General features: G+C 45.5%; 2 protein-coding genes across 4 annotated transcripts in view; one reads left to right on the forward strand and one right to left on the reverse strand.

Annotated features, from left to right (window-relative positions):
• The window catches only part of LOC149328275 (uncharacterized), a 32249-nt gene extending 31178 nt beyond the window's left edge, over positions 1 to 1071 (reverse strand). Inside the window, exon 1 of the mRNA XM_089560191.1 lies at positions 845 to 1071. Within this exon, the coding sequence (XP_089416317.1) occupies positions 845 to 1003 (159 nt within the window). The 5' untranslated portion in view covers positions 1004 to 1071. The remainder of the gene's footprint in view (positions 1 to 844) is intronic.
• On the forward strand, positions 546 to 22433 carry LOC149328277 (methylthioribose-1-phosphate isomerase). Of its 3 annotated transcripts, XM_089560189.1 has the most exons (8): positions 548 to 939; positions 1665 to 1823; positions 7211 to 7362; positions 12477 to 12715; positions 13604 to 13785; positions 14556 to 14789; positions 16819 to 16986; positions 22080 to 22431. In XM_089560189.1, exons 3-8 carry the CDS (start codon positions 7234 to 7236, stop codon positions 22196 to 22198), a joined length of 1071 nt encoding a protein of 356 aa, XP_089416315.1. In that variant the 5' UTR covers positions 548 to 939; positions 1665 to 1823; positions 7211 to 7233; the 3' UTR covers positions 22199 to 22431. The 3 variants fall into 3 exon arrangements, with proteins under 3 accessions (XP_089416316.1, XP_089416315.1, XP_089416314.1); XM_089560190.1 differs by lacking the exon at positions 1665 to 1823 and having other exon boundaries at positions 546 to 939; positions 22080 to 22433; XM_089560188.1 differs by having other exon boundaries at positions 548 to 1823.
• Positions 22434 to 25145: the final 2712 nt, after the last annotated feature.

Raw genomic sequence — 25145 nt, forward strand, 5'->3', positions numbered from 1 at the left:
ATCCCTCATAATCAAATGTGATGGTATCCATCCGGATGTCGATGCAGGCGCAGTCACTCTTCCTGAGGCCCTAGGGTTTAAAGATAACAATGGTCATGTAAATAAATCTGCAGTGGAAGTTAGCAAAAAGCGATTGGAGGATTGGTGGCTGAAAAGCAGAGATGTGGCATAAGGTTAGAATTGTAGGAAACCGTAGGTAAAGATGATGGCGATTCTTACACAGTAAACAAAAAAAAATAAAAAAAAAGAAAAGCTGAGCATGGTGGCAATTGCCACCACCCCGTTTCAAAGGGGGCGCTCCTATCCATCCATCCATCCATCCAGCCCCTAAAAACGTTGCCTCCTATAGCCTGTTTCACATGACAGCGAAAATGCTAGCGAATCCTGTCGCCGCGGCGGAAAAACCTGTTTTGAGTCGTCGCTGCGACGAGCGGCGAGGTTTCAACAAGTTGGAAATTTTCGCTGCGACGCGCCGCTCAATCGCTCAGTCGCTTGCATGTGAACCGGCCTTATCACGGCCGATAGCACAAATGCTCGCTTTCATGCGCGCATGCATGCGCGCCGATTGTTACTAGCTAACCTTTCATCAAGTGATCCTCACGCACCACGAACTATACTCTGATTTTCGAAACGACAATAATAAGCTGACTTATTACCTGAACCCCAGGACCGGCTCTGCCGGTACAACCGGACGCGTAGCAAGGTCCATGTACTACTACTGTATTTAATTGTCTGCAGCGGTAACGCGGTACCGCTCCATCGCAAGGACGCACATTCGAGTAACCTCATCAAGTATCGTCATTTGTCTAAAGGCATCGGGCAGATTAAAGCAAAATACACGCACCTCACACAGACGAGTCGCCAACGTCGGGATGAAATGTGCTCGCCTGATACGCCGCAGCCATTCCTCCCTCCGAGCTTCATTTTGTTTGCCCCAAGGTATGGAGAAAACCTTCTTGCCTTCGCGAGATCTGTTCCGGCATCCAATTGCACAGCAAGACATTGCAACTGGTCTTCAAGCAAGGCAAAGCAAGGCCACCACCACCATGCGCAAAACTTAAATGCCCAGAGTTTTCACAGTCTACAGTTCCACCGTCGCAAAAAATGCCAAAATGTATAAATAATAATTAAAAGTCACAGGTATACTCGCTACCTAGAAGCAAATTTTGTAGCTGAAACTGCAAAAGTAAATAAAATATTATCCAAGAAAATCTTATATTATTGTCGCTAGGTGGCGCGACAATCTGTGTGTTAAAGCAGTGTGTTGTTTTGTTGTGTAAAAATAAACAGCTGTGTCGAAACGAAGTAGTACCATACTTCAACAGAACGCTGCAATGTTTGTTTGATCACCGAGCTGTCTGCTACTGGCATGTTCTGCCGGTTGACTGGTTCAGTTGGAATGAAGATTTTTACATAATCTTGCGCGCTGCTGTCACTTTTCCATGCTATATCTTCGTGAGAGAGGCAGCGAACTACTGCTTCATGACACCCGTAGAACGGGAACTGAAGGCGTTTCTTGCTCGAAGAACCAGCCCATTTTGAATGTCGTTGTGCTCATAGGAAACCTGCAAGCAGTACAATGCGGTGAAACTTGTGGGAAACGCCAGATGTGCTAGTGGCGGACACGGGCGATTCTGTTATTCGCTGATCTTGCGTGCATGCAGAGCGGCTGACTGACTTATCGGGAGCGTCCAATCGCGAGCCTGTTCTCCATCGGAAGATATAGCGCTGTTTCCTCGTAGTGCGAGCGGTGTATTCAGGCGTTCCTGCTCAGAAACACCGTGTGCCGGCAAGCTCGTTTTCAAATCCCTCTCGTTTGACCGGTGAGTCTTGGCGCTCATTTTATGAAGTGTGGGTGAGCTGCTTTTATGAGCTCACTACAAGGAGGACCTTCTTGGCTCAGTAGTTGCATCTGTACGCGGAGGTCACTAACTATTCCTTAGCCACGGCATTCGTGAATAGTCTTTGAAGCTATATTGGCATATGCTTTTTCCAAATTAAGCATGCGGTGTCGTCTGCCAAGAATTATGGGAAGTGCAGACGAACGTTGGCGCAGACGACAGGTTAAGGTCGATCTTCAGGAAGGGTTTCAATGCAGAGCAGTAAAATGAGGTGTGTGGCGCTCCATGTGGTACTTAAGTACACTGGTATGCATGCTTGCCCAGGACCATGAATTTATTTTGTTTATGCTGTTTCAAACAATATCTTGCTTTTTACTTGCCTGCTTACAGTGATTTGTTCTGAGGCTGTCTTTATGTGTATCATTCGTTCATTCCTGTGGCCTCTACTTTGCTAGGATGCTTCATGCTTGCAAAACATTGGCCTGCCTGAGGCTGCACCCGCATTTATCCCAATGTTAGGTGCACGAGTTTAGCTTGACTTGCATTTTTACCATAACAAATCCCATGCTGATCCGACTTCTTTCTTCCCTCCACAAGCTTTTTATGCTAGAGAAACACCTTTCCCACTGAAGGCATTGCTGTTTGATGTCTGCATTGTATGCATATGCAGTGCAGTATGGGTGCTTGTTAATTGTGGCAGACTTAAATTCAAGACGAATGCCTGTGCCAACCACGACAGGGTGGGACTTGAAGCTCCATAGGAAAGTCGGGACAGACAGACATGTTGTAGATTGAGATCTAAGCAAGATAGGAGGTGTCTGCCCACACCAACGAGGTATCACAAGTGGGATAAAATGCTGATTGCTGATTCTTCCGATCATTTGGCAAATTGTGGGGAACGAAATTACAATAGCTACTAGGCAACTCGCCACTCGTCATAGCAAAAAATACAAATGCAATGCTTTATCCATATTCCACAGTGTGCATTCGTCTTCACTGCTGAACGTTACACCATCTCTGTCGCCATAGAAAAAATGATGAATGAGAACATCACAAACAGTATTATTTATACACAGACTCGCTAAGCATAGTCACAGCTTTTTCATTTTAGAAATGCAGTCACACCGCCGCTACTTGGGGACATCATACACAATACAACAACAGCCATTGCTCAAGGAAATTCTTTGGGTCCTGGATCATGTTGGAATTAGAGGCGACGAGAGAGCAGATGGGTGCATTGCTCAGCTCGCAACAAGGAAATTAATAAAGTAAATGTGCCTTATGTTCTAATCTCTTAATGTTACACCTATGGAAAGAAAAATGATAGGTGTAATGTTAAGAGACCAGAAGCAGGGGGCAGAACGAGTTAAACGTGGGTTAATGACGTCCTAGTCGAAATCAAGAGGAAGAAAAGGGCTTGGGTAGGGCGTGTAATCCGAAGGCAAGATAACCGCTGGTCATTAAGGGTAACAGAGTGGATTCCAAGAGAAGGCAAGCGTAGCAGGGGGTGGCAGAAATTCAGGTGGGCGGATGAGATTAAGGAGGTTGCGGAGATACGGTGGCCACAGCTGGCAAAGGACAGGGTTAGTTGGAGAGACATGGGAGAGAGGCCTTTGCCCTGCCGTGGGCATAGTCAGACTGAGGATGATGATGATGCCTTGTAATGATCACATGAAGTTAGTACAGTGGAGACTAAGGGAATAATGGCAGTCTTTATTGGATAGCAAAGTTAATAACAAACTAGGTACACCTGGTAAAGCCCCATGTTAGGGGGAATGGTAATCGTGCATGCACCAGGATTGCTTCACGGAAGTGGCTGTATGCCTTCTTCACATAGGTCACACACACCTTGCAACTTCAAACTCACTAAGATAAGCAAGCATGCGCCAATGAGCTCACAGTAAACCACATTTTACTCTAATGCAGAAAACTTGAAACACTAAAGCTCTGTTTTACAATGAACACACCCCTTTTCATGAGACATTGCTGTGAAGTGAGAATGCTGTTGTTGATTTGACCTGTATTTTTAGGTTTCCAAAAGGTGCAAATGTAAAAAGTTTAGTCAATTTAGCACAACAGACACACATTTCAACCCTGCATTTGATGCATGATAGCCTTAGTTGCCTATGTGCCATAAAACGCAACACAATGCTGTATCTAGCAAAAGTTATTTTACTTGTACTCTATACTTACTTTTTTATTGATTTAGCATTAGAAGCGATTCAAACTAATTGCTCAAAAATATTTAGCAATGTTGGAATTTGATAGCCAGTCAGTAAAATCTCAAGAAATGCTATTCGTGCAGCATGATACCGCAGCCCCCTCTACCGTTTTCTTTGATGAACATGTGGATTCTATGACAGTGTTACTCAGGAACTACAAATGGGCAAGTGATTTGTTGCCTTGGTCTACCTATGTACTGGTACAGTGTGTCTTGACTGATTGTTGTTTAGAGCGTCATTTGATTGTTTTCAGCAGTTCCTTTGTTCTGTCAGACTTGATGACAGTTGCAGTTAGTTGGTTGCACATTGTTTACACTGCAGGAGGGATAGTGGAAGGCAGAAAAGCGAAGATAACATAGCTACTGCACACCCTCACAACTTTTGCCTGTGCTAAATGCTGATGGGCAGGTGCCTGAATGAGAGAAACGAGAGACCATGAGAGAAACATAGAGCAGAACAAGGAAGGCACACACCTAACTAAGCACATTAATAAGTGCCCGTCCCGCAATTGTGAGCCATGCTTCACTGATGCGCGCATTCTGGGCAAAAGCAATGATACTAATGCTAGGGAGTTGATAGAAGTGTTTTTTATCAAAAAGAAAGGCAACTTGTGCGTAAGCGACACATCAATTGTATTGTATAACAGTTAAAAGAAATTCCTGGAGTGTGCCTTATCATGTCGTTCCTGAGCTTTAGGTGACCAACCTGCGCATGTGACGACACGCTATATACCGTATTTTCCGGTGTATAAGACGCACCTTTGTATAAGACGCACCTGCCATATATGCAGGCTGTTATTGAAAAAGTTGGCATATAAGACGCACCCCATTTTGCCCAGTTAGGCTAGTGAGGCTTAATTAAACACGCTTGTGTGGCCATCGTGAAATGCACCGTACCAGTGAGTTCTTAAGCAACGCTAAGTGATCGATAAGGCAACACTCATGTCATACCCGCCCACGTGTTAGCAAAAAAAAAAACAAAAACAAAAGAACTCTTCTTATGTCCATAACATTTTATTTTCACTTAAAACTTTCGAAGTCTTCATCTTCAGATGCGCTATCAAAAAGTTTGCCCCTTTCTGGAGGCAATGCAGCTGAAAAATTCTCTTGGCACAATGCACGTACTACGTACACAGAACAAACAAAGTTGCAATGGGAGACTAAAAGAAAATGCCGGCTGGTCTTGACAATGGCGAAAAGCGCGATTGTCGCCATCTTTTTGGCATTTCACATTACTTTTGCTTGGGGCCTCCGAAACGGCCGCGTGTTTTTATGATCCCGGAAGTCATCATCCCCACCGTTTCATGATAATGTTCACCTAAAAAAGTTGCGCATTGCGGTCCCCGTATTATAGCCGTGTTACAACCGCGTTATTGGTAGTGATATTTTTCCGTTGAAAAAAGCTTCAACATTAATCAGAGTAATTTCTGAACTCACAAAAAAAAAAGCCGAAAAATTCGCATATAAGACGCACGCTTGTATAGAACGCACCAGCAAGATTTTTGAGAAAAAAGCCGCGTCTTATACACCGGAAAATACGGTAAGTAACGTTTCATGCCTGCAATAAAACCAGTTGGAAGTTGGCGATTCGTCCTGTCACCTACCTATGTGTCTTATCTGTTTATTGCACCTTAAAACTATTTAATTATGAGCTAAATACTTGTTTCTACATTTTTTCAGTTGGGTAACAATACACATGTTTTTGCAATTTCAAATCTGAAGTTACCGTAGCATGGGGCACACTGTGTAGGCTTTATGGTGTTGGTTGTCGTCCACCGCCTTTTGTTGGGTCATTTGGTCACAGCTGAAAGCATCTTGTTCATGTAGTGGTAAAAGACTAGGATTCCATTGGACTATATAGCTGGTTTATTGGTTTATTGGGGTTTAACGTCCCGAAACAACTCAGGCTCTGAAGGACGCCATAGTGAAGGGCTCCGGATATTTCCACTACCTGGGGTTCTTCAACCCTGGGTGGTGGAAATTTCCGGAGCCCTTCACTACAGCCTCCCTATATAGTGGTCAGGGTGGTAGTGCTGTTGAGGTCGTATGTGCCACAGGTGTTTTTTTTTTATTTATTTATTACATACTACCAGTCCTTTCCAGGACTAAGGTAGGAGTGGAAACATTACATTGTATAGTGACAGAAATACCAAGACAACTGGTACAAACAAACAAACCTGTAACAAAATATGCTTGCTAAGTACTACACAAATGGTCCTAAAGCAGAGACGAAAACTCATCACGAGATTCCACAGACACCACGTCATCAGGTAGCAGATTCCAGTCATGTGCGGTCAGCGGAAAGAAGGAATATTTAAAGCTATCTTTAGCAGCACGGAATTCTTCGACATATCGAGTGTGTTTATTACGGGTTATGCGAGATGTGCACTCCTTTATATAACATTGCTTATCAATCCCAACAGTTTCATTCATAATGTTATAAAAGAGACACAGTCGTTTATGTTTTCGTCGAACAGAAAGGAGCGGTAAGTTGGCTTCACGGTACAAAGGTGATTCTGAATCCTTCCTCCGAAAGCGGTTGAATATGAAACGTAATGCGCGCCTCTGAACATGCTCCAGTTCCTGCACTAACATTTTGCTTTTCGGGTCCCACACCTCGCATGCGTACTCCAGCAAAGGGCGCACCAACGTTTTATATGCAATTAGTTTTGTTTCACTTGAAGCAAACTTTAGTGTTCTCCTGAGGTAGGCTAACTTCTTATTAGCTTTACCAACAATGGACACGACGTGTTGCTTCCAATTAAGGTTCGATGTGATAGCCACCCCTAGGTAATGAAATTCATTTGTGCGTCGGAGCGTGTTTCCTTGTACGGAGTACCCAAATTCTAGTGGTTGACGTTTGTTCGATATAGTCATGCATGTTGATTTAATGGGGTTTAAGGACATTTGCCACAATTTACACCAGTCATTTATTTTATCCAAGTATTGATTTAGTCTAATTTGGTCATCTACTGTTTGAATCCTAGTATAAATGATGCAGTCGTCTGCAAATAATCTTAATGTTTTTGGCACTACTGCGCCTACTAGGCTGGAACTGCCCAGGTGGATAGCTCTTAGTGGAAAGGTCCTCTGCAGAGCCTTTGCGTTGGGCAAAATGGAGACGTTGCCATGGCGACCATTCTTGCAGGAGCAGGGAGTGAGTGAGAGGCCATGCTTCATGCCATCCGGTACCAGGCGGGCACCCTGGAGATCCTGGATCAGCTGCGGCTGCCCCACGAGAGCCGCTACCTGACGCTACCCGATGCGGAGGCCGCATGGGAGGCCATCCACTCCATGAAGGTCGGCACCCCATGTCCCCTGCCCACGTCTTTCAGTGCCCACCAGCTGGGCAGAGCTCCCTGTGGGGCCTTCGCTTTATTTATTAAGCGGAAAGCCTTTAATGTCTCATCATTGTTGTGGACAGAAGGTTGTCAGCTGAAGCGTGTCAGCAGAGGTGTCACCCTTTTGACGGGTGTCCACTGAGATATGTGAGACAGTTACTAATTTCCTTTCCTCTATTCTCTTTCTTCTTTCACTCCCACTTTCTTCCTTCCTCTGCAAAGGGATACAATACAATACAATACAATACAATACAATACAATACAATACATCTTTATTTCCAGAAAACAACTGGATGGTCTCTTGGGCTAAAAGCTACACAAAAGCTTGAGGCCCAAGAGACCATTACAAGGCAGCAGTGTAATGAATAGGTTGGAAAGTACATATGGGTGTCCACCCTAATTTCCTTTCCTAAAATACAATGTTCATTTCCTTTACAGCCCCTCTTTCTCTTTCTTCTTTCACTCCCACTTCCTCCCTTCCTATACAAACCAATGCCGGGTGTCCAACCAGATATGTGAGACAGTTACTGCGTAATTTCCTTTCCTCAAATACAATTTTCATTTTCTTCACTAGGACCCCTCTTTCTCCTTTCACTGCCACTTCCTACCTTCCTGTAGGTGTGGTTGAGGTGTCCACTGAGATGACAGAGAATAGGCAAAGCTTAAGCGTCATTAATGAACAGTTAATCAGTAATTAGTCATTGTTCAGTAATTAGCCATTAATTAGTAATTTTCATGACTTCATAATTAGTACTGAGTTATTTGTGACATCATCCAGTGGTGACTTTACCAGTGCCACAGAGGCAGTCAAAGTGGTGCGGAAAACGCTTTCGCCTCTACGCACTTTAGACAGTCAAAGTGCCCCCTGAATTTTTTTATTCAAGTACCTGCACATTTCCTTGCCAGGCATTAGAGTAGGTTGGGCAAAGGAAAACGTAAAACTCTTGAATGGCACTGAGTTCGCCATAGCTGAAAACACAAGGCATGAATCAAATAGTAGCAATACACAGAAAGCAACACAGATTGGAACTCCAGGACCAAAACAGAAACTGCAAAAAGTGTAATGAAATACGTATGCAGAAAATAAAAGTAAAGAAGGTACACACAACTGTTGGTCTTAAAGGGATTGGTCCGAAATTTAGAGGTTACCAAAATTGTTGCACCATTCAGCGTATTGTGTTCGGTGCAACTCTCCAAAATGGAGTAGGCTTTAAATGAGGCAATAATTACTCATTTCATTCACATTTACACTCGCAGACCTTTGCCCACAAAAGAAACTTCACTTCACATCACAGTGAATATTAAGGCGAAAGCTTTTAATGCCTCATACTGTCATTAGCAGCCATGTCGGCAGATGTGCCCGCGTTTCGGTTACGTGCCTTATATGGGCATATGCCAATCATTACTTAATCGATACTCAATTGATGTCATTCGAATGACTAATTGAGCAATAATAGTTAAGCATTTAGCCTAATTAAGCTTTCTAGTCAGACCAAAAGAATAAATGAAACCGAGTTGGAAATTAGTCGAGTTGGGGAATCGAAACAGGGTCTCTGGACCGCGAGCCACTCCGCCATGCCAGCTGGATGGTTTGGAATGAACCAAGGCGCGTCTAGCGAACACTGTTCACTCCCATCTTTCTCCCTTCCCATTACAGCGAGGTTCAGGTGTCCACCGAGATGTGCCAGACAGTACATTTCCTTTCCTCAAAAACCAGTTTACTGAGAATGAGGGACGGTGTTCCGTGGACTCCCTGGCAGTGTTGCAAGACACTGTCGCGTTCCATTCTTAGATGCGAAGCTTAGCAACTTAAACACACATCAGTGACACAAGCAGCAACACGGCGCTTAAGGCTTTCACCTGACTGCACTTTAGGTCAGCAAAGTGCCCCCCCTGAATTTTTTTTTTAAATGATCAAGATTTCAGAAAACTGCTAAATGGTTCTGCTAGCCATATGGCTGGGGCCAGATGCATCTCCAGCACTGCTTGCTACTTGCCATAGTTTGTACGCCTGCTTGAACGATTTGCAGAGCACACTTCTCGAGAGCTGCAGTGGCTGTCTGGTGAACAGTGAGAAGCGACAGATCTCCTACTGTGCCTAGATTATATCTTTGCTTACATAGAACACTCTTGCAGGCTATTGGTTCATTTTTGACGAAGGTTAGAAACTGCGCAAAAGGACTAAGACAGGAGCTAAGGAAATGGATATGACACCACGGTGTTTATGATTTCCTCAGCCCCGATGACAAATGACAAACAGCAGAGCAAAGCTACAAAGGTGGCTAGATGGTTGGTCATCTTGAATGTGTCAGGCGTGTGGTAATTAGGTACTAAGCATACAAGTGGATGTGCGTTCCCTGTTTTGTCTCTGTTTCATCCCCATCTGTCTCAGTGCCTAACTCATCATCATCAGCCTGACTATGCCCACTGCAGGGAAAAGGCCTTTCCCATGTCTCTCCAAGAACCCTCTCCTAATCGCCAGTTGCGGCCACCATATCTCCGCAGACTTCTTAATCTCATCCGCCCACCTAACTTTCTGCCGTCCCCTGGTACGTTTTGCCTTCTCTTGGAATCCACTTCGTTACCCTTGAGGACCAGCGGTTATCCTGCCTCCGCATTGCATGCCCTGCCCAAGCCCACTTCTTCCTCTTGATTTTGACTAGGAATTCATTAACCTGCGTTTGTTCCCTCATCCACTCCGCCCGCTTCCGATCTCTTAACGTTACACCTGTCATTTTTGTTTCCATAGCTCACTGCGTTGTCCTTAACTTAAGCTGAACCCTCTTTGTTAGCCTAACTACAAAGTGCCTGATACAATCACAACAGCAGAGGCTATCCTTGACAGCAGAGACTGTCAAGGATAGTGTCGATCTTTGTTCCATGACCGTGATCTTGTTAGAATGCCAGATTACAGTAGAATCTCTATGATACGAATTTCAGAATGATATGAATTCGTAAAAATTCCCCGGCCAGAGTGCATTGTGTACAATGTGCAGAATTTCGGATGTGCTGAACATTTTCCCGCACCACTGAGGATGATATGAACGGATGAGCCACGATGGCACCCTTGAGCACTAAGCATAGCCCGTACAATGCCGACTGCACGATCTCCAGTCGCGCTGTGTTCACCGCGGTGGCTCAGTGGTTATGGCACTCGGCTGCTGACCCAAAAGACGAGGGTTCGATCCCGGCCGTGGCGGTCGAATTTCGATGGAGGCAAAATGCTAGAGGCCCATATACTGTGCGATGTCAGTGCACGTTGAAGAATCCCAGGTGGTTGAAATTCCCAGAGCCCTCCACTAAAGCGTCTCTCATAGCCTGAGTTGCTTTGGGACGTTAAACCCCTATAAGATCAAAACCATCCAGTTGCGCTGTATGCGCAGGAAGCTATGGCCATGCTGCCATAAATAAATCCCGTCAGCCGTGAACACATCTGCATGAATGTATTTTCCATACGATTGCTCGTTTGGGTTGTATGAAATTTCATATATGAATTTTTTTCGCGAGATCATGAGATTTGTATCATCGAGATCCTACTGCATACAACGCAGAGTTATGTCCATTATACAGTATGCTGGTTGCTTCGTGGAAAGCCTACAGCAGCCTGGTGATGGCTTGCATTGCCTGTACTTCACCACAGAGTACAAGTGTTCTAGCAAACAGTTCCTGTTTTGTAGAAAAGGCAGTGAACACAAGTGGCACATTATGCTTTTGTGTGGTATTTTTTATGCTGTACGATACTTGATGATTGAGACCAGATCAAGCAAGGAATGTGTCTCCAGTTCTTCTCATCCCCACGAAAACTGTTGCTGAGGACACCCAATTTTTGAAAAAATTATGCCATGTGTTTGATGCATGATAGCCTGAGTTGCTTATGCGCCATAAAACCTGATACAATACAATTCTCATTCCCACAGCTGTTTCGCTGTCATTGTTACAGCTGCTATCAACAGATAACTTGCTACAGTCAATTTTGTAATTTCTATATGTGCTCAAAAACTTTTGTTTCATTTATTTTATTTATTTAAAGTACTGTTGGCCCTGCAAGAAAGAGCTCTTGCAGGCTACTGCTGTCTCATTAACATTGCAGCAAGAATTTTCCAGAGCAGTCTGTAGACAGAGGGCAGTGATGGATATATGTTCAAAAGTCTGCACTGTATGCACAGTGAATATCTGCACACAAAGATAAGGTGTTGCCTTTTTTAGACTAGATAGTGACGTGTTCAGCAAGCATGTATGGTCTTCTGACAAACCGATGGTTAAGATATATCCATTAATATCCTTTATGTGCTTGTATACTCATGTGGAATGAAGTTGCTGGGAGGCACTGTACAGCTTAAATACCTAAAAATAGCCTAGCTGTTCACTCAGAAGTTGGCTGAACAGTTGGGTAGAATTTCATCTCGTCAGGTATCAGAATGTGAATAGAAGAAATGGAGTCATAGATTAGGTATAAGGAGATGAGATTGGCATTTCAGAGTCCATACGGGTTTGATGTTCAGTCAACAGGGAACCTGTAAAACTGCGAAACCACTTTCTGTCTTCCCTGACTTGGTCACCGATTGCATTTATTTTGTTTACGGTTAAGTATTTAACCAGGCAGGTGTCTAGAATGCGCATCTCTAAGATAAGCATGAGAATGCGCATCTGAGAGCTTATTGCAGTAGGTATGGTCTTACAGTGCGAGTTTTTTCTCTCCTAGTAGAAATCAAGAGGAAGAAGTGGGCTTGGGCAAGGCATGTAATGCGAAGGCAAGGTAACCGCTGGTCCTTAAGGGCAACGGAGTGGATTCCAAGGGAAGGCAAGCGTAGCAAGGGGCGGCAGAAAGTTAGGTGGGCAGGTGAAATTAAGAAGTTTGCGAAATACGGTGGCCACAACTGGCGAAGGACAGGGTTAATTACAGAAGACATGATGGGAGAGGTCTTTGCCCTGCAGTGGGCGTAGTCAGGCTGATGATGATGATGATGAGCTCTCTCGCTGTGGTACATTCAGCATCTGCACTGGAGTAGTGTTGCCAGCAATACATCTAAGGAAGCACCGCAAAATAATGAGGTACAAAACGGCGGAGTGCAGGTGCGGGGTGCACCTGCCATCGCCATGGTGGCTGCCCTCGGCCTGGCTGCGGAGCTTACGCGAGCCCAGCTGCCCTCAAGTCCAGCGGACCTGGCTGCCCTTGTGCATAAGCGGCTGGACTACCTCAAGACGTCCCGCCCGACGGCCGTCAACCTGGCCAACATGGCCGCCCACCTCGGCAGCATGGCTGACACGCTCGCCAAAAAAGAAGGGCTCTCCGTAGAGGCGATGCGCGATGCGTAAGAAACTCTCTCTCTTCTTCAGACTCTGCTTTGCTTTGGTCGTTGCTAAAGGCTGTCGCAATAAGCGCTGGGATTACTGAGACAAGGTTGCTCGTCACAGCTTGTGCTCAGCCAGTGCCCGTCTCCACTTTGGTGCTGACGAGATCAGCCTCGGCTGCAACAGATCAAGGCCTCTCCAACCACCCCATTCCTTATGGTCTTGCATTCACTGGGAGATAGAGAGGGCAGCCCATCATTAGTGATCCACACTGTGGGAAAAGAAAAAATGTTCTTCTCTTCATGAGGTGACGCTTTGGAGAGGAACATTTGCCAGCCATGCCGTGCCTCCCTGCTAGTGGTGCTGCACTGCAACGAGAGAGTGAACAGGGGCATCGAAATTGGTCCCATTGCAATGCAAGTGGACTGGCTGACATTGAAATAGAGACAACACAAAAGGCACCCCGTGTGCTGTGCGATGTCAGTGCACGTTAAAGATCCCCAGGTGGTCAAAATTATTCCGGAGACCTCCACTACGGCACTTCTTACACTCCTACCACACTCCCTTCCCTTACGGCGTGGTTCAGATGTCCACCAAGACATGTCAAACAGATACTGTGCCATTTAGTTTTATCAAAAACCACTAATAAAGGCGGCATTGAACTCAGTGTCTGCTGTTCTGTTGCTCATGCACGTTCCAAAGAGATTATCTGCCAGTCCACTGTGGTGGATTTCAACTTTTATTATTCAGAATAATCCTTGTTCTCACTGCATGTGCTTCATGTGAAAAGGAATGAGGTGAACCATGAATTACGTGTTTTGTCGTTCGCCTGGGTTTGTTTCGTTTCCAAATGAGGGTGAGTGAGCGTTGATCTGTTGAGGTTGCAGAATGATCCGCTGTCCGTGCAGCATCTGTGCCGAGGCGGAAGGCATGTTGGCCGCAGATGTGGCCGCCAACCAGGCCATTGGCCGGTACGGAGCAGAGCACATGGTGGCCAACTGCCGGGCTGTGGCTGGCGACGGGAAGCTGGGCGTGCTCACCCACTGCAACACAGGCAGCTTGGCCACGGCGGGTTACGGCACTGCACTCGGTGAGGAGACCAAGGCCTTACTGCTAGCCGGGATTATGTTTTCGAGATGCTACTGTATGCTGTATCTTCCGGCTTATAAGTTGCACCTGAGCATACATAGCACCGCCCTGCAAACGGCACTTTTTCTTAAAAAAAAAAAATCATACAGATGTCATGCCGATTTATAAGATGCATCTGTTCATCCTGCCAATCATGTAAAAATGCACTGAGGATGCGTTTTTTAAATACTGTGGCGAAAAATGCTTGTCGCAACTGCCGTGTCCAACGAGGTCTGGCTCATCATCATCATCAGCCTGACTACGCCCACTGCAGGGCAAAGGCCTCTCCCATGTCTCTTCCATTAACCCTGTCCTTTGCCAGTAATTGCAGCCACCTTATTCCCGCAAATTTCTTTGCAGGTTCTGTGCAGTTCGGTCCACTGTTGAAGGGAACATACGACCGTGTGGCCTCCGCGCTTTGTGAAGCCCTGTTGCCTGGATGCAGCGAGAATGGGCGGCATCAGGCGGATGCGCGGAAAGACCAGCCGCCATGCTTACTGTGCACGCATCTTGTGCCGTCAGTTCTCGTATGTTCTGGGCGGCAGCGCTTTGCGAAGCGCGGAAGCCACGCGATCGCATGTTCCCTTCAACAGTGGACCGTACTGTACTACATGTGCACCCCATGCATACTCCATGTGTGTGGCAGCTGTACTGAGTGTGTACTGCCTGTGAGGTGTCATAAGCAATGACGTGCAACCTTGTAACAATGACGAAGTACCTGCTGGTGCGCAGGTGTGGTGAGGCGTCTGCATGAGAGTGGCCGGCTGGAGCGGGCCTACTGCACCGAGACGCGCCCCTACAACCAGGGCTCGCGGCTTACAGCCTACGAGCTCCTGCACGACCGCATTCCAGCCACGCTCGTCTGTGACAGCATGGTCGCAGCCCTGTTGGCCACGGGACGCGTGCATGCAGTCGTGGTTGGGGCCGACCGGGTCACCGCCAACGGCGACACGGCCAACAAGATTGGTGCGTCCCTTCCCCCTCCCTTTCAGTGGTGGCTTGAGCCGGGTGGCGTACTTGAATAGATTTTAAGGCAGAAGCCTTTAATGGCTCATACTCGTGGCCATGACTCTGTTCGTTACATCTGAAGTGAAAGTCATTACTAGTCATTGCTAGTCACAAGTCATGACTAACTAGTCATTAGCCAGGTGTCAACTAATTAGTCATGACTAACTAGTCATTAACCAGTCATCTAATTAGTCATGACTAGTTAGTCAATAGCTAATCATGACTAGTAAGTCTAACCAATTTTGAGTAGTTAGTCATGACCAGTCATAAACTAATTATTCATAACTAGTTAGTCATTAGCCATTAATGTACTAATTAGTCATTACTAGTTAGTCATGAACCATTCATGACTGGTTAGGCATGGGTCATGACTAATTTGTTTTTAATTACATACTCCGCTTATTTCTTGATTAAGAAGCACAAGTTCAGAGTGGCACAAATATGACCCAGTTGTTGGCGATCCGCATAACTGTCTTCAGCTGCCATTTGTGCATTCATGTAAATATAAAAAAAAATTGAGGGGGCACTTTGACGATCTAAAGTGCGCGAGGCAAAAGCCTTTCCACGGAACTTTGGCTGCATGGCCGTAGGCACACACGAGGGCCAACTTAGATTGGCTATTCATGACTTATTAGTCATGACCTATTACTAATGGGGCGTGACGCAGGCTAATCAATCCAACCCCAATCCAACTAGTCATGACCCAGGCCAATCCAAGTCGCCTCATACCCACCTCGTGTGTGCCTATGACTATGCAGCCAAAGTTGAGTGGAAAGGCTTTCGCCTCGCGCACTTTAGATCGTCAAAGTGCCCCCTCAATTTTTTTTATATTTACATGAATGCACAAATGGCAGCTGAAGACAGTTATGCGGATCGCCAACAACTGGGTCATATTTGTGCCACTCTGAACTTGTGCTTCTTAATCAAGAAATGAGCAGAACATGTAATTAAAAACAAAACGTTTCTTGTGGTGTCTTCAACTGCTAACTTTGATCCTCTGACCCAGAGTGCACAAATCGGGAGCGAACACTGAATCTGAGTCTGAGGACAGATCGCCCAGCCAATATCCAGCTTGACTGCATTCAGTGGTCTCACACATGGACCGATTTCATGAGCCACTTATGCTCAGTTTGTGCAGGTGGGCTTTTATAAAATGAGGGTCATCCGTGCGAAAGGGTAGGGCAACAGGAAGTAGTGCATGTGACACTTAGAAGCTCAGACCGGGTTCGACATTTGGCCACGGCAGTTAGATTTGCACCAGTCTTATGCAAGTCTAACTGCCGTGGCCAAATGTCAGACCTGGTCTGTGCTCCTAAGTGTCACATGCACTACTTCCTGTTGCCCTACCCTTTCACACGGATGACCCTCATTTCAGTATGAACAAACTAGATGCTATATCCAGATGCTATATCATATTGGAATAAATTGCCTGAAGATGCGGTGAAGTGTACGTCCGTGGAACTATTTCGTAATTATATAAAAAAAATTGACTTTTCTGTTAATTAATTCTCTCCTATTCTTTTTGTGTTTGGATGAGAGAACATCTCTGTATTTTTGAATTTTTGTTTTTACTCTGATTACAATGATGCATTGTAAACACTCCTGCATGGGCCCGAAAAGGGCCTGCAGTATGCTTAAATAAATAAATAAATAAACTAGCCTGGTAGATCTTGTTTTTTTTTTCTTGTTTCTTTGTGCAATTCCAAGGGAAAGAAAGCATATCTGGGGGCTGGCTGAGAGTCAGGTGGAGAGATGGGACTGGCGAGGAGACCTGTAAGATAGCTGCAGTGGATCAAAGAATGACAGGTGAAGTCCAGTATCTGCATGGACGATGCACCCTGTCGGGTTGGGCTGGTTTAGTAACCCCCTTTTAACTACTAAACTGAGTACGTATTTACTGGTGCCACTTGTATTTTCACCTGTGCCTTTCACACACTTGTACTGCAAGCTGGCCATGGTAGGTGACACTGTTCCCCCCTGTTTGCAGGCACCTACCAGCTGGCCATCTGTGCCAAGCACCATGGGGTGCCCTTCTACGTGGCCTCCCCCACCACCACCGTGGACGCCAGCCTGCCCACTGGCCAGGAGATCCCCATCGAGGAGAGGCCCCCACAGGAGATGACCTCCATACAAGGTGTCGAGCTGGCTCCCAAAGGTAGGTTTCATTGCATCTTAAAGGGCAAAGTGCAAGCGAGTTGGTTCAACATTATAGGAACAGCGCAAAGACATGGACACGAAAGCAAGACAGGCAGGACGCTGACCTACACATCTTCGCCCTGTTACGACAACACTTAAAGGGTCCCTGAAAAGGGTGTTCGAAGTTGGCTGTAATATGCTCGCATTATGTAGAGTACAAGCCACCGAGTGGTCATGCTGCGTACGTGACCTCAAAAGCGAGCTGATCATTTACAATATATTTTAAAATTTTGAGCTTATACACCTCAGGGCGACCATCGGTGCCAGGCTTTTTCCCGAGCATTCGCCCGAATCCGTGCGCAACATGTCATGCAGCACTCATTACATCAGCAGCAGAGGGCTACCATTGGTTCGGCCCGCCAACTCTTTCTGATGTCACGCAGCTACCATGGCTGCAACCAGAAGCCCCCCCCCCCCCCCCCCCTCCTCACGGGGAACTCCCGCGCTCGTTGACAGCCAGCGGAGGGGCCGTTTGGGTAGGGCCTGCAGGGGAGCGCCAACATTTCAGAGTGCAAAAGTGACGAGAGGAGAGAGAGAAAGGCATGAAAACGAGGAAATTCAAATTTGGACTACTGATAACCGAGTTTCCACAAAATGCATTAAAAAAACACTTGCCGGAGGATATTTGTGACGCTGCGTCCCTTAACATCCTAGGTATAGTGAACGTTATTAGAGCCCCTTTAAAGGGACAGACACCAAGGACAAGTCTGTCTAACGTGTTCTTGGTAAAAATTGATCACATGGCTCATTCCAGGTATTACTCATCCCTCGTTCCAAGGTGGGCTTCCTTTTCAAGTTTGTATGCTTCACCAATTTAACTGGCAGAAGCCTATGCTGCAGAGGGTTAACATGAGTTTACACCTGTCAAAGATATTTTAAAGAATGGGGGCAGTAATAGTGCCCAGAGTGTGCTACCCTTATACAGAAAAGACCAAAAAAAAAAAAGGGACAGTAGTGGAGGAGCACAAGGCAAGATCAAGGAGGTCATAGAGCCCTCAGAGCCACTGGCCATTGGAGAGCGATGGGATGAAACGATAAAGGAAGCCAAGTGCCCAGAGGCTGGCAGATGATGCGATCAAGGATGATGGCGTAGGACGGTGGTGCCTGAAAGGATGATGAACTGACGACCGGTTGTTCGACACACAGCTCACAAGAGGGAAGATGATACGCTCATACAGGGTCTTTTGCCCCATCTGTCGGTCGTTGTGGATCTCCAGTGAGTGCACAGGTGCTATTTGCTGAAATGCAGGCACTGCACTGCACTGCCTCGTTCCCTGTCTGATCAGTACCGAATGTTGCTGTGCACAACACAACAGGGAATACTGTATTGCTGCATGGGGAAGAGTGTTCAGAACTTGGACAGTGGCTGCTTGCACAGGGGGAATGTTAATGCCTCTTGTGTTGCATTATTTATTAGGCTTATGCGCATATTCGGTCGAATAGTAAAGTATTCGATTTGATCCGAATCGTGTGGTATTCGAAACCTGGAAGTATTCATTCTCGAGCGAATAACGTTTCTGGAACGCTTGCTTCATGTGCTTCATGAGGCACATGGAAATGCCCCTTATCAATTGACGCCTGCCGCATTGTGGTATGGGGCACATATACCAGTGTCCCAGCTAAATGTAACCAAGCTTTTAAAAAACACGGGCTGTCCTAGCTGTCTGAAACCAACTGAAGGTTGTTTAGTGTCGCGTGACCTAGTCTCCAGTATTTTTTTCCTTCTTCAAGGTTGACTAATTAGTCAAGCTTAATTAACTAACTTTTTAATTACTGACTTGAGGAACAAAGTGTCAATGGAAAAGTTGTAGATCGCTTTGAGAAACAGCTTACTGGGACATTTGCCGCAAAGTAATATTTACGTAAAGTAGTGTTTTTACCGGCCTTTAACCATAACCTGCACAATAAGAAAGAGCTTCCACATGACAACTGTGCCACTTCAACATTCCAAGATGGGTTCTAAAGAACAAAATCCGTTCTTTCTGAAGTCCTCTCCTCGATGAGACTTTGGGTGCACATTGGGGCAGAGAAGTGAGCGAGCAGCTGGTCACGTGACAACTTTCTTTTAAGGCCAATAAATGAAGCTACGTAAGTCGTAACTTGACGGAAACAGCACTAGCGATTTTTCGAGGTGATCTAAAACTTTTTCATTGGCACTTTCTTCCTGAAGTCAATAATTAAAAAGTTAGCTAATTAAACTTAACTAATCAGTTAACTTTGAAGAATGAAAAAAAAATACTCAAGACTAGGCCACGCGACTATGAACAACCCTCAGTTGGTTTCACTGGACTAGGTCACTTCGCCTTTTTTAAAAGTTTGGTTACATTTAGCTGGGACACCCTGCATATACGCCTTGCAGGTGTTCGTGAAGTCACCAGTTAAAAGCAACATCCACGGCGCACCAGCAGTCGGAGGTCCCACAAATAGCTATAGGCTCCGTCTATAGGTTGACTCCCCTAATTCCTGGTGGCCATTTTCACAACTGGTCGACATAGCTGCAATGAGTGCAACAAAGCTTCAATGCACTCCTTTTATTTTCATGTAATGGCGCTGTGCGCTAAAAAAAATGCATTTTGGAGATGCCTATTTTATTGTTCAACCTTTTTTGAAGTGCAGCCAAGCTGAGATATATCACACACACGATTATCCCCTTGAAAATCCTCTGTGAATGTATGCAAAAGTTGCGCAGTTCACCGAACTGCGTGCCGTGCCCCTGAATGTGGACTTCTCCTAATGACACTCTTCAACCACTTTCTGCATGCAGAGACAAATCAACTGCGTGGTCTTAGCACCTGCATGCTGGTAGCACTTGTGCTGTGAAACCACGTGATGAGGTGACCTCAATTGGGGTGTTCTTGAGGATGGCCTTCGGTCTCTTGTACCGCTCTTCCACACCACATTGCCATCATGCTAATGGGTAGTTAGTGCACATCGCTGCCGAAGGCATTGCACAAACTTTTCAAGAGTTCCTCCACTCATTGGCACTGCTCAGCAGGAGCTTGCAATGACTAAGCGCCAGCACTAGGGCCTAGTCAGGTGCCCTCATGTGTCATCTTTCATCATCATCATCATCAGCCTGACTACGCCCACTGCAGCGCAAAGGCCTCTCCCACGTCTCTCTCCAATTAACCCTGTCCTTCGCCAGCCGCGGCCACCGTATCCCCGCAAGCTTCTTAATCTCATCCGCCCACCTGACTTCCTGCCGCCCCCTGCTACGTTTGCTTTCTCTTGGAATCCACTCCGTTACCCTTAAGGACCAGCGGTTATCTTGCCTTCGCATTACATGCCCTGCCCAAGCCCACTTCTTCCTCTTGATTTCAACTAGGATGTCATTAACCCGCGTTTGTTCCCTCACCCACTCCGCCCTCTTCGGATCTCTTAACGTTACACCTATCATTTTCCTTTCCATAGCTCGCTGCGTTGTCCCTAACTTTAGCTGAAACCTCTTTGTTAGCCTCCACGTTTCTGCCCCATAGGTGAGTACCGGTAGGATACAGCTGTTGTATACTTTTCTCTTGGGGGATATTGGTAAGCTACATTCATGATCTGACAGAACCTGCCACATGCGCTCCACCCCATTCTTATTCTTCTAGTTATTTCCCTCTCATGATCCGGATCAGTTGTCACTACCTGCCCTAAGTAGACATATAGCCCTGCACAAGTGTGGAGAACTGAGCTTGTTGGTGAAGGTTCATACTTGAAACAGCGCGAAAGACGGGACAGAAGAAGGAGACAATAAGCAGAGAAAGTTGGGCTAGTTGGTGTGGATTCATACTTAGCAGCGCAAAAAATGAGGACCAAAGCGAACGAGGAGAGACAACACAAGCGCAGACTATCAACTGAATTTTTTATTCACGAAAGGGAAGCTTTTAAAGGCGTTAGAAAATACAAAATTGAAACACAACAACCACTACCACACGTGCAAAAGAAACGTATGACATATCATTCCTGCGTGAAATACGAACACAACAACAGGATAACAAGTGCAATCACATCAAGCCAACCCCCCGTACTGTCTGCTCAAGAACCTGTGCAGAAAAGGAACCTCCTTTTCCTGCAGGCTGAAGCTTACTTGATTAAAAACGAAGGAGACGCGTGTGCCGCATCACCGTCGTCCAGCCTGCAGGAAAAGGAGGTTCCTTTTCTGCACAGGTTCTTGAGCAGACAGTACGGGGGGTTGGCTTGATGTGATTGCACTTGTTATCCTGTTGTTGTGTTCGTATTTCACGCAGGAATGATATGTCATACGTTTCTTTTGCACGTGTGGTAGTGGTTGTTGTGTTTCAATTTTGTATTTTCTAACGCCTTTAAAAGCTTCCCTTTCGTGAATAAAAAATTCAGTTGATAGTCTGCACTTGTGTTGTCTCTCCTCATTCGCTTTGGTCCTCATTTTTTGCGCTGATAAGTATGAATCCACACCAACTAGCCCAACTTTCTCTACTTATTGTCTCCTTCTTCTGTCCCGTCTTTCGCGCTGTTTCAAGTATAGATCTTTAGCCCTGTCCGCAGAGACAATTGTATATATTGTCTAAATTCCGATATAAACTCAATCTCAATCGTATGTTAATTTTAACGAGTGATTATTCATTTATAGTGTACTGATAACAGGATTAGACTTCTTATGATAGCGAGTTGCTAGTAGCAAAGCACCATCCTCATAAGTTTCGATGCCATCATTGCACCATTTGCGACACGCCCAGATCTGTGCCATCACTGGTGCCGACTCTAGAAGCACCATTTTGTATTCATTTGTAAGTTGTAGTGTGTATATTCTTTCATTCTTGCGTCTGACAGTATACTTTCGAGCAAAATAGCTAACAGTAACAAAAAAAATGCTTTGTTGTACACGACTTTACAAAGTAAACGCAAAAACATATCAATAGCACTGTGCGTTATGCAATAGCATGTCAAGCACAAATTCATTTATAGCCCTAGGCACTTCAGTTAACCTTGTTCTACGCCTGCGACACTTTTTTCTCCCATGTTGCCTTGAGGTTACGTCAGCTTCCAGCGGGATGAAATGCAGCACGGCTGTGTTTGTTGCACATGCAGGCATTGAGTGCTGGAACCCGGCCTTCGATGTCACCCCAGCCGAGCTCATCACCGGAGGCATCATCACCGAGAAGGGCGTCTTCCCGGCGTCGCGGGTGCTGGACAGCCTCAGGAGCTGAATTGTTGATCAGCACTGAACCACTGCAGCAGAGCGACTTGTAGACAGCCATTCTGAAATGGCAGCAAGGAACGTCCTCGAGGAATCAACAGCTTGGTGGTAGAGAAAAGGCAATGTAAGGTGTGCTCTTGGCTTGTCGGGAGATGCCTTCTATCACCACAGACATCGGGTGCCCGGTGGTCCACATTAAGGACGTTGTTAGGAAGCAGAACTGTATTTTTCTAATAAAAAGTACTTTTGTTGTATAAAATGCTCAAGCACTTTTTTGGAACCACATTGCAACAAGCGTTAGCTACATCCCACACTTTTTGTGTGTGCATGAAAAGTGTGAGGTTTAGCGTGTCGCTTCTTTTTCACCTATCTTGTCATTTTCAAAGAACTGCCACGTGAAAATAGTTCAGGGGGCACTCTGACGATCTAAAGTGCACAAGGCCAAAAGCCTTTTCATGCAACTTTGGCTGCACGGCCGTAGACACACACGAGGTGGCTATGGGGCGACTTGAACTGGCTAGTCATGAGTAATTAGTCATGACCCATGACTAACTGGTCATGCTTACTAGTCATGATTGGTTAATGACTAACTAGTCATGACTATTTGGTTGACACTAATCGTGACTAATTAGTTGATGACTAACTGATCATGACTAATTAGTTGACTAACTAGTCATGATTGGTTACTAACCAGAAATGACTAACCAGCCATGACTGGTTAATGGCTAACTAGTCATGACTGGCTAATGACTAGTTAGTCGTGACTAGTTTTGACTCACCTCAGATGTAACGGACGGGTAGAGTCATAGCCACGAGTATGAGCCACTGAAAGCCTTTAAACGTGAAGTTACATTAAAACAATGCAAATTGTACCCGAACTCAAGGCCTTGGGCGTAGCGCAGAATGAAATCATAATTTCCTTTCATTAAGCATGTTTATTTCACGCCCTGTAAACAACAGCAAGCAGATTGAAAACTCCTCAACCTTTCAATACAGACTGGAGACCTAAAAGAGCAACATAAAATGCGGTAACTGCATTTAATCTCAAGGGAAACAAAGTTCAACAACCATTGCAAAGCAGCACATTCTGCTGCAGTTTGACCAATTCCACTTCATTAGGAAAATGTCACACCCGCTATTATGTAGTGAACACAGCCCCGCTATATCCAAAACAGTAGCATGCAGTATATATGAAATGCATAAATACGAAAATACACATTACCCATTAGTACCGTTGCTCTGTGACAGCTTTTCTTGGCAATGAAGGGAAGGCTACGGAGAGACAAAGCGTCCGTAGCTACGTCATTCGATCAAATAGTTCGGCTTCATGATGGTATTCCTGGCCGCCTGGCACACTGTTCTCTTCATTCCATGGATGGAAAAGCTCATGCCATCTATGGAAGCTTCTTGTAACTAAACGTGCCTCGCAGATTTGTTGCAATCAGAGAAATATTTTTTCCTTGACTTTGTTCAAAACACGCAATAACGTCTGAAATATGCTTTAAATAAGGAATATTGACAATACACAATATTTTAAGAGAACACTGATAACTTCAAGTCAGGACAATATTCCGCTGTAAAGGCATGGAGGGCATGTTTGCGCTCCATCTTCTGCTCCACTGCCAAGAAAAAAGCCGTTGGGGAGGAGTATGGTACAATCATTTTGTCCAATCCAATCTGATCCAAGTGAATAAACAGTGTCCATGTATCAGATACGTGCATAAAGTTCTCAATAGCTTTGGCAGCTTGAGTCATTTGCTATGCAGCCATGGAATAAAACATTGGCATAGAGAGATCCAACATTCATAAAAGTGCGACTATGCACCAAAATTTTTTTCCCAGAGAGAGTTGTAGAATATGTTGACTCAATCCTATGCAACGTGTGCGAAAAAGTACAGTGCACTGTGAGCGCACAATCATCAAAAATAACACCCAATCACAAGTTAACATTAAATGCAGTTCATCCTATTATGACATCATCACCTACCATGTACACCCGGCCAAATCTTTGACTGGCTAGGGTGTTGCATCGCTAAATGCACCTTGTAAAAGGTTCTTTTCAGCTGCACCGCTGGCATATTCATGCTGCAATTTGACGCGTGAGATGGCATTTCGTGGTTCCTTTTTGTTCATATAATTTTTGAGTGGAGTACTTGCGTGTTTACATCAAAGTTATCAGAGATATTCATCGTCTGCCACTACGAAGAGCCCAAACAAGCGGAATATGCAGCAATAGTTCTGGTCCATATGGCTTCCTCCTCTGGGTAACCTATAACTCCTTTCATGGCAGACAAGTCGTTTACCCAGAGTAAGCGTAAATGCGCCACCAGAACCATTGCTGCGTATGCCGCTTGTTTCGGCTCTTCGTAGTGGCAGACGATGAATATTTCTGATAACTTTGATCTAAACATGCAAGTACTCCACTCAAACATTATATGAACAAAAAGGAACGAAATGCCATCTCACGTGTCAAATTACAGCATGAATATGCCAGCGGTGAAGCCGAAAAGAACCTTTTACAAGGCGCATTTAGTGATGCAACACCCAAGCCAGTTAAAGATTTGGCCCAGTGTACTCTCTCCCTCGCTTCTTTTCTTCCCTTTGCCCTCTGGTGAGAGGCAGCAGATCAGGGACACTTTCCTCCAGACAACATTTTCCTCTCACTGAAAACTCTTTCCCAACACGAAAAAATGCCAGCGGTGGGAAACTGCGCAGCTAAAAACAAGCACCAGGAAATGATGGAACAATAACCCTGCCGTGACATTTCGCCAGATCAGGGTTGTCGGATCACCACCCACAACACCCATGCGTTGAAATCTGTTGCTCGGACTGGTCCAAAACTCTGAGGTCAGCAGACCTTCACGCCACAGGTAGCATGCACATGAACTGGTCAGTCCTGCTCCAAACATGGATGTTGAGGGGAAAACAAAGTTGCCATCGATGGCCGACTGTGCAGC

The sequence above is a fragment of the Amblyomma mixtum genome, chromosome 9, assembly GCF_055824585.1.
Source record: "Amblyomma mixtum isolate Tamu chromosome 9, ASM5582458v1, whole genome shotgun sequence".
Taxonomy (NCBI): domain Eukaryota; kingdom Metazoa; phylum Arthropoda; class Arachnida; order Ixodida; family Ixodidae; genus Amblyomma; species Amblyomma mixtum.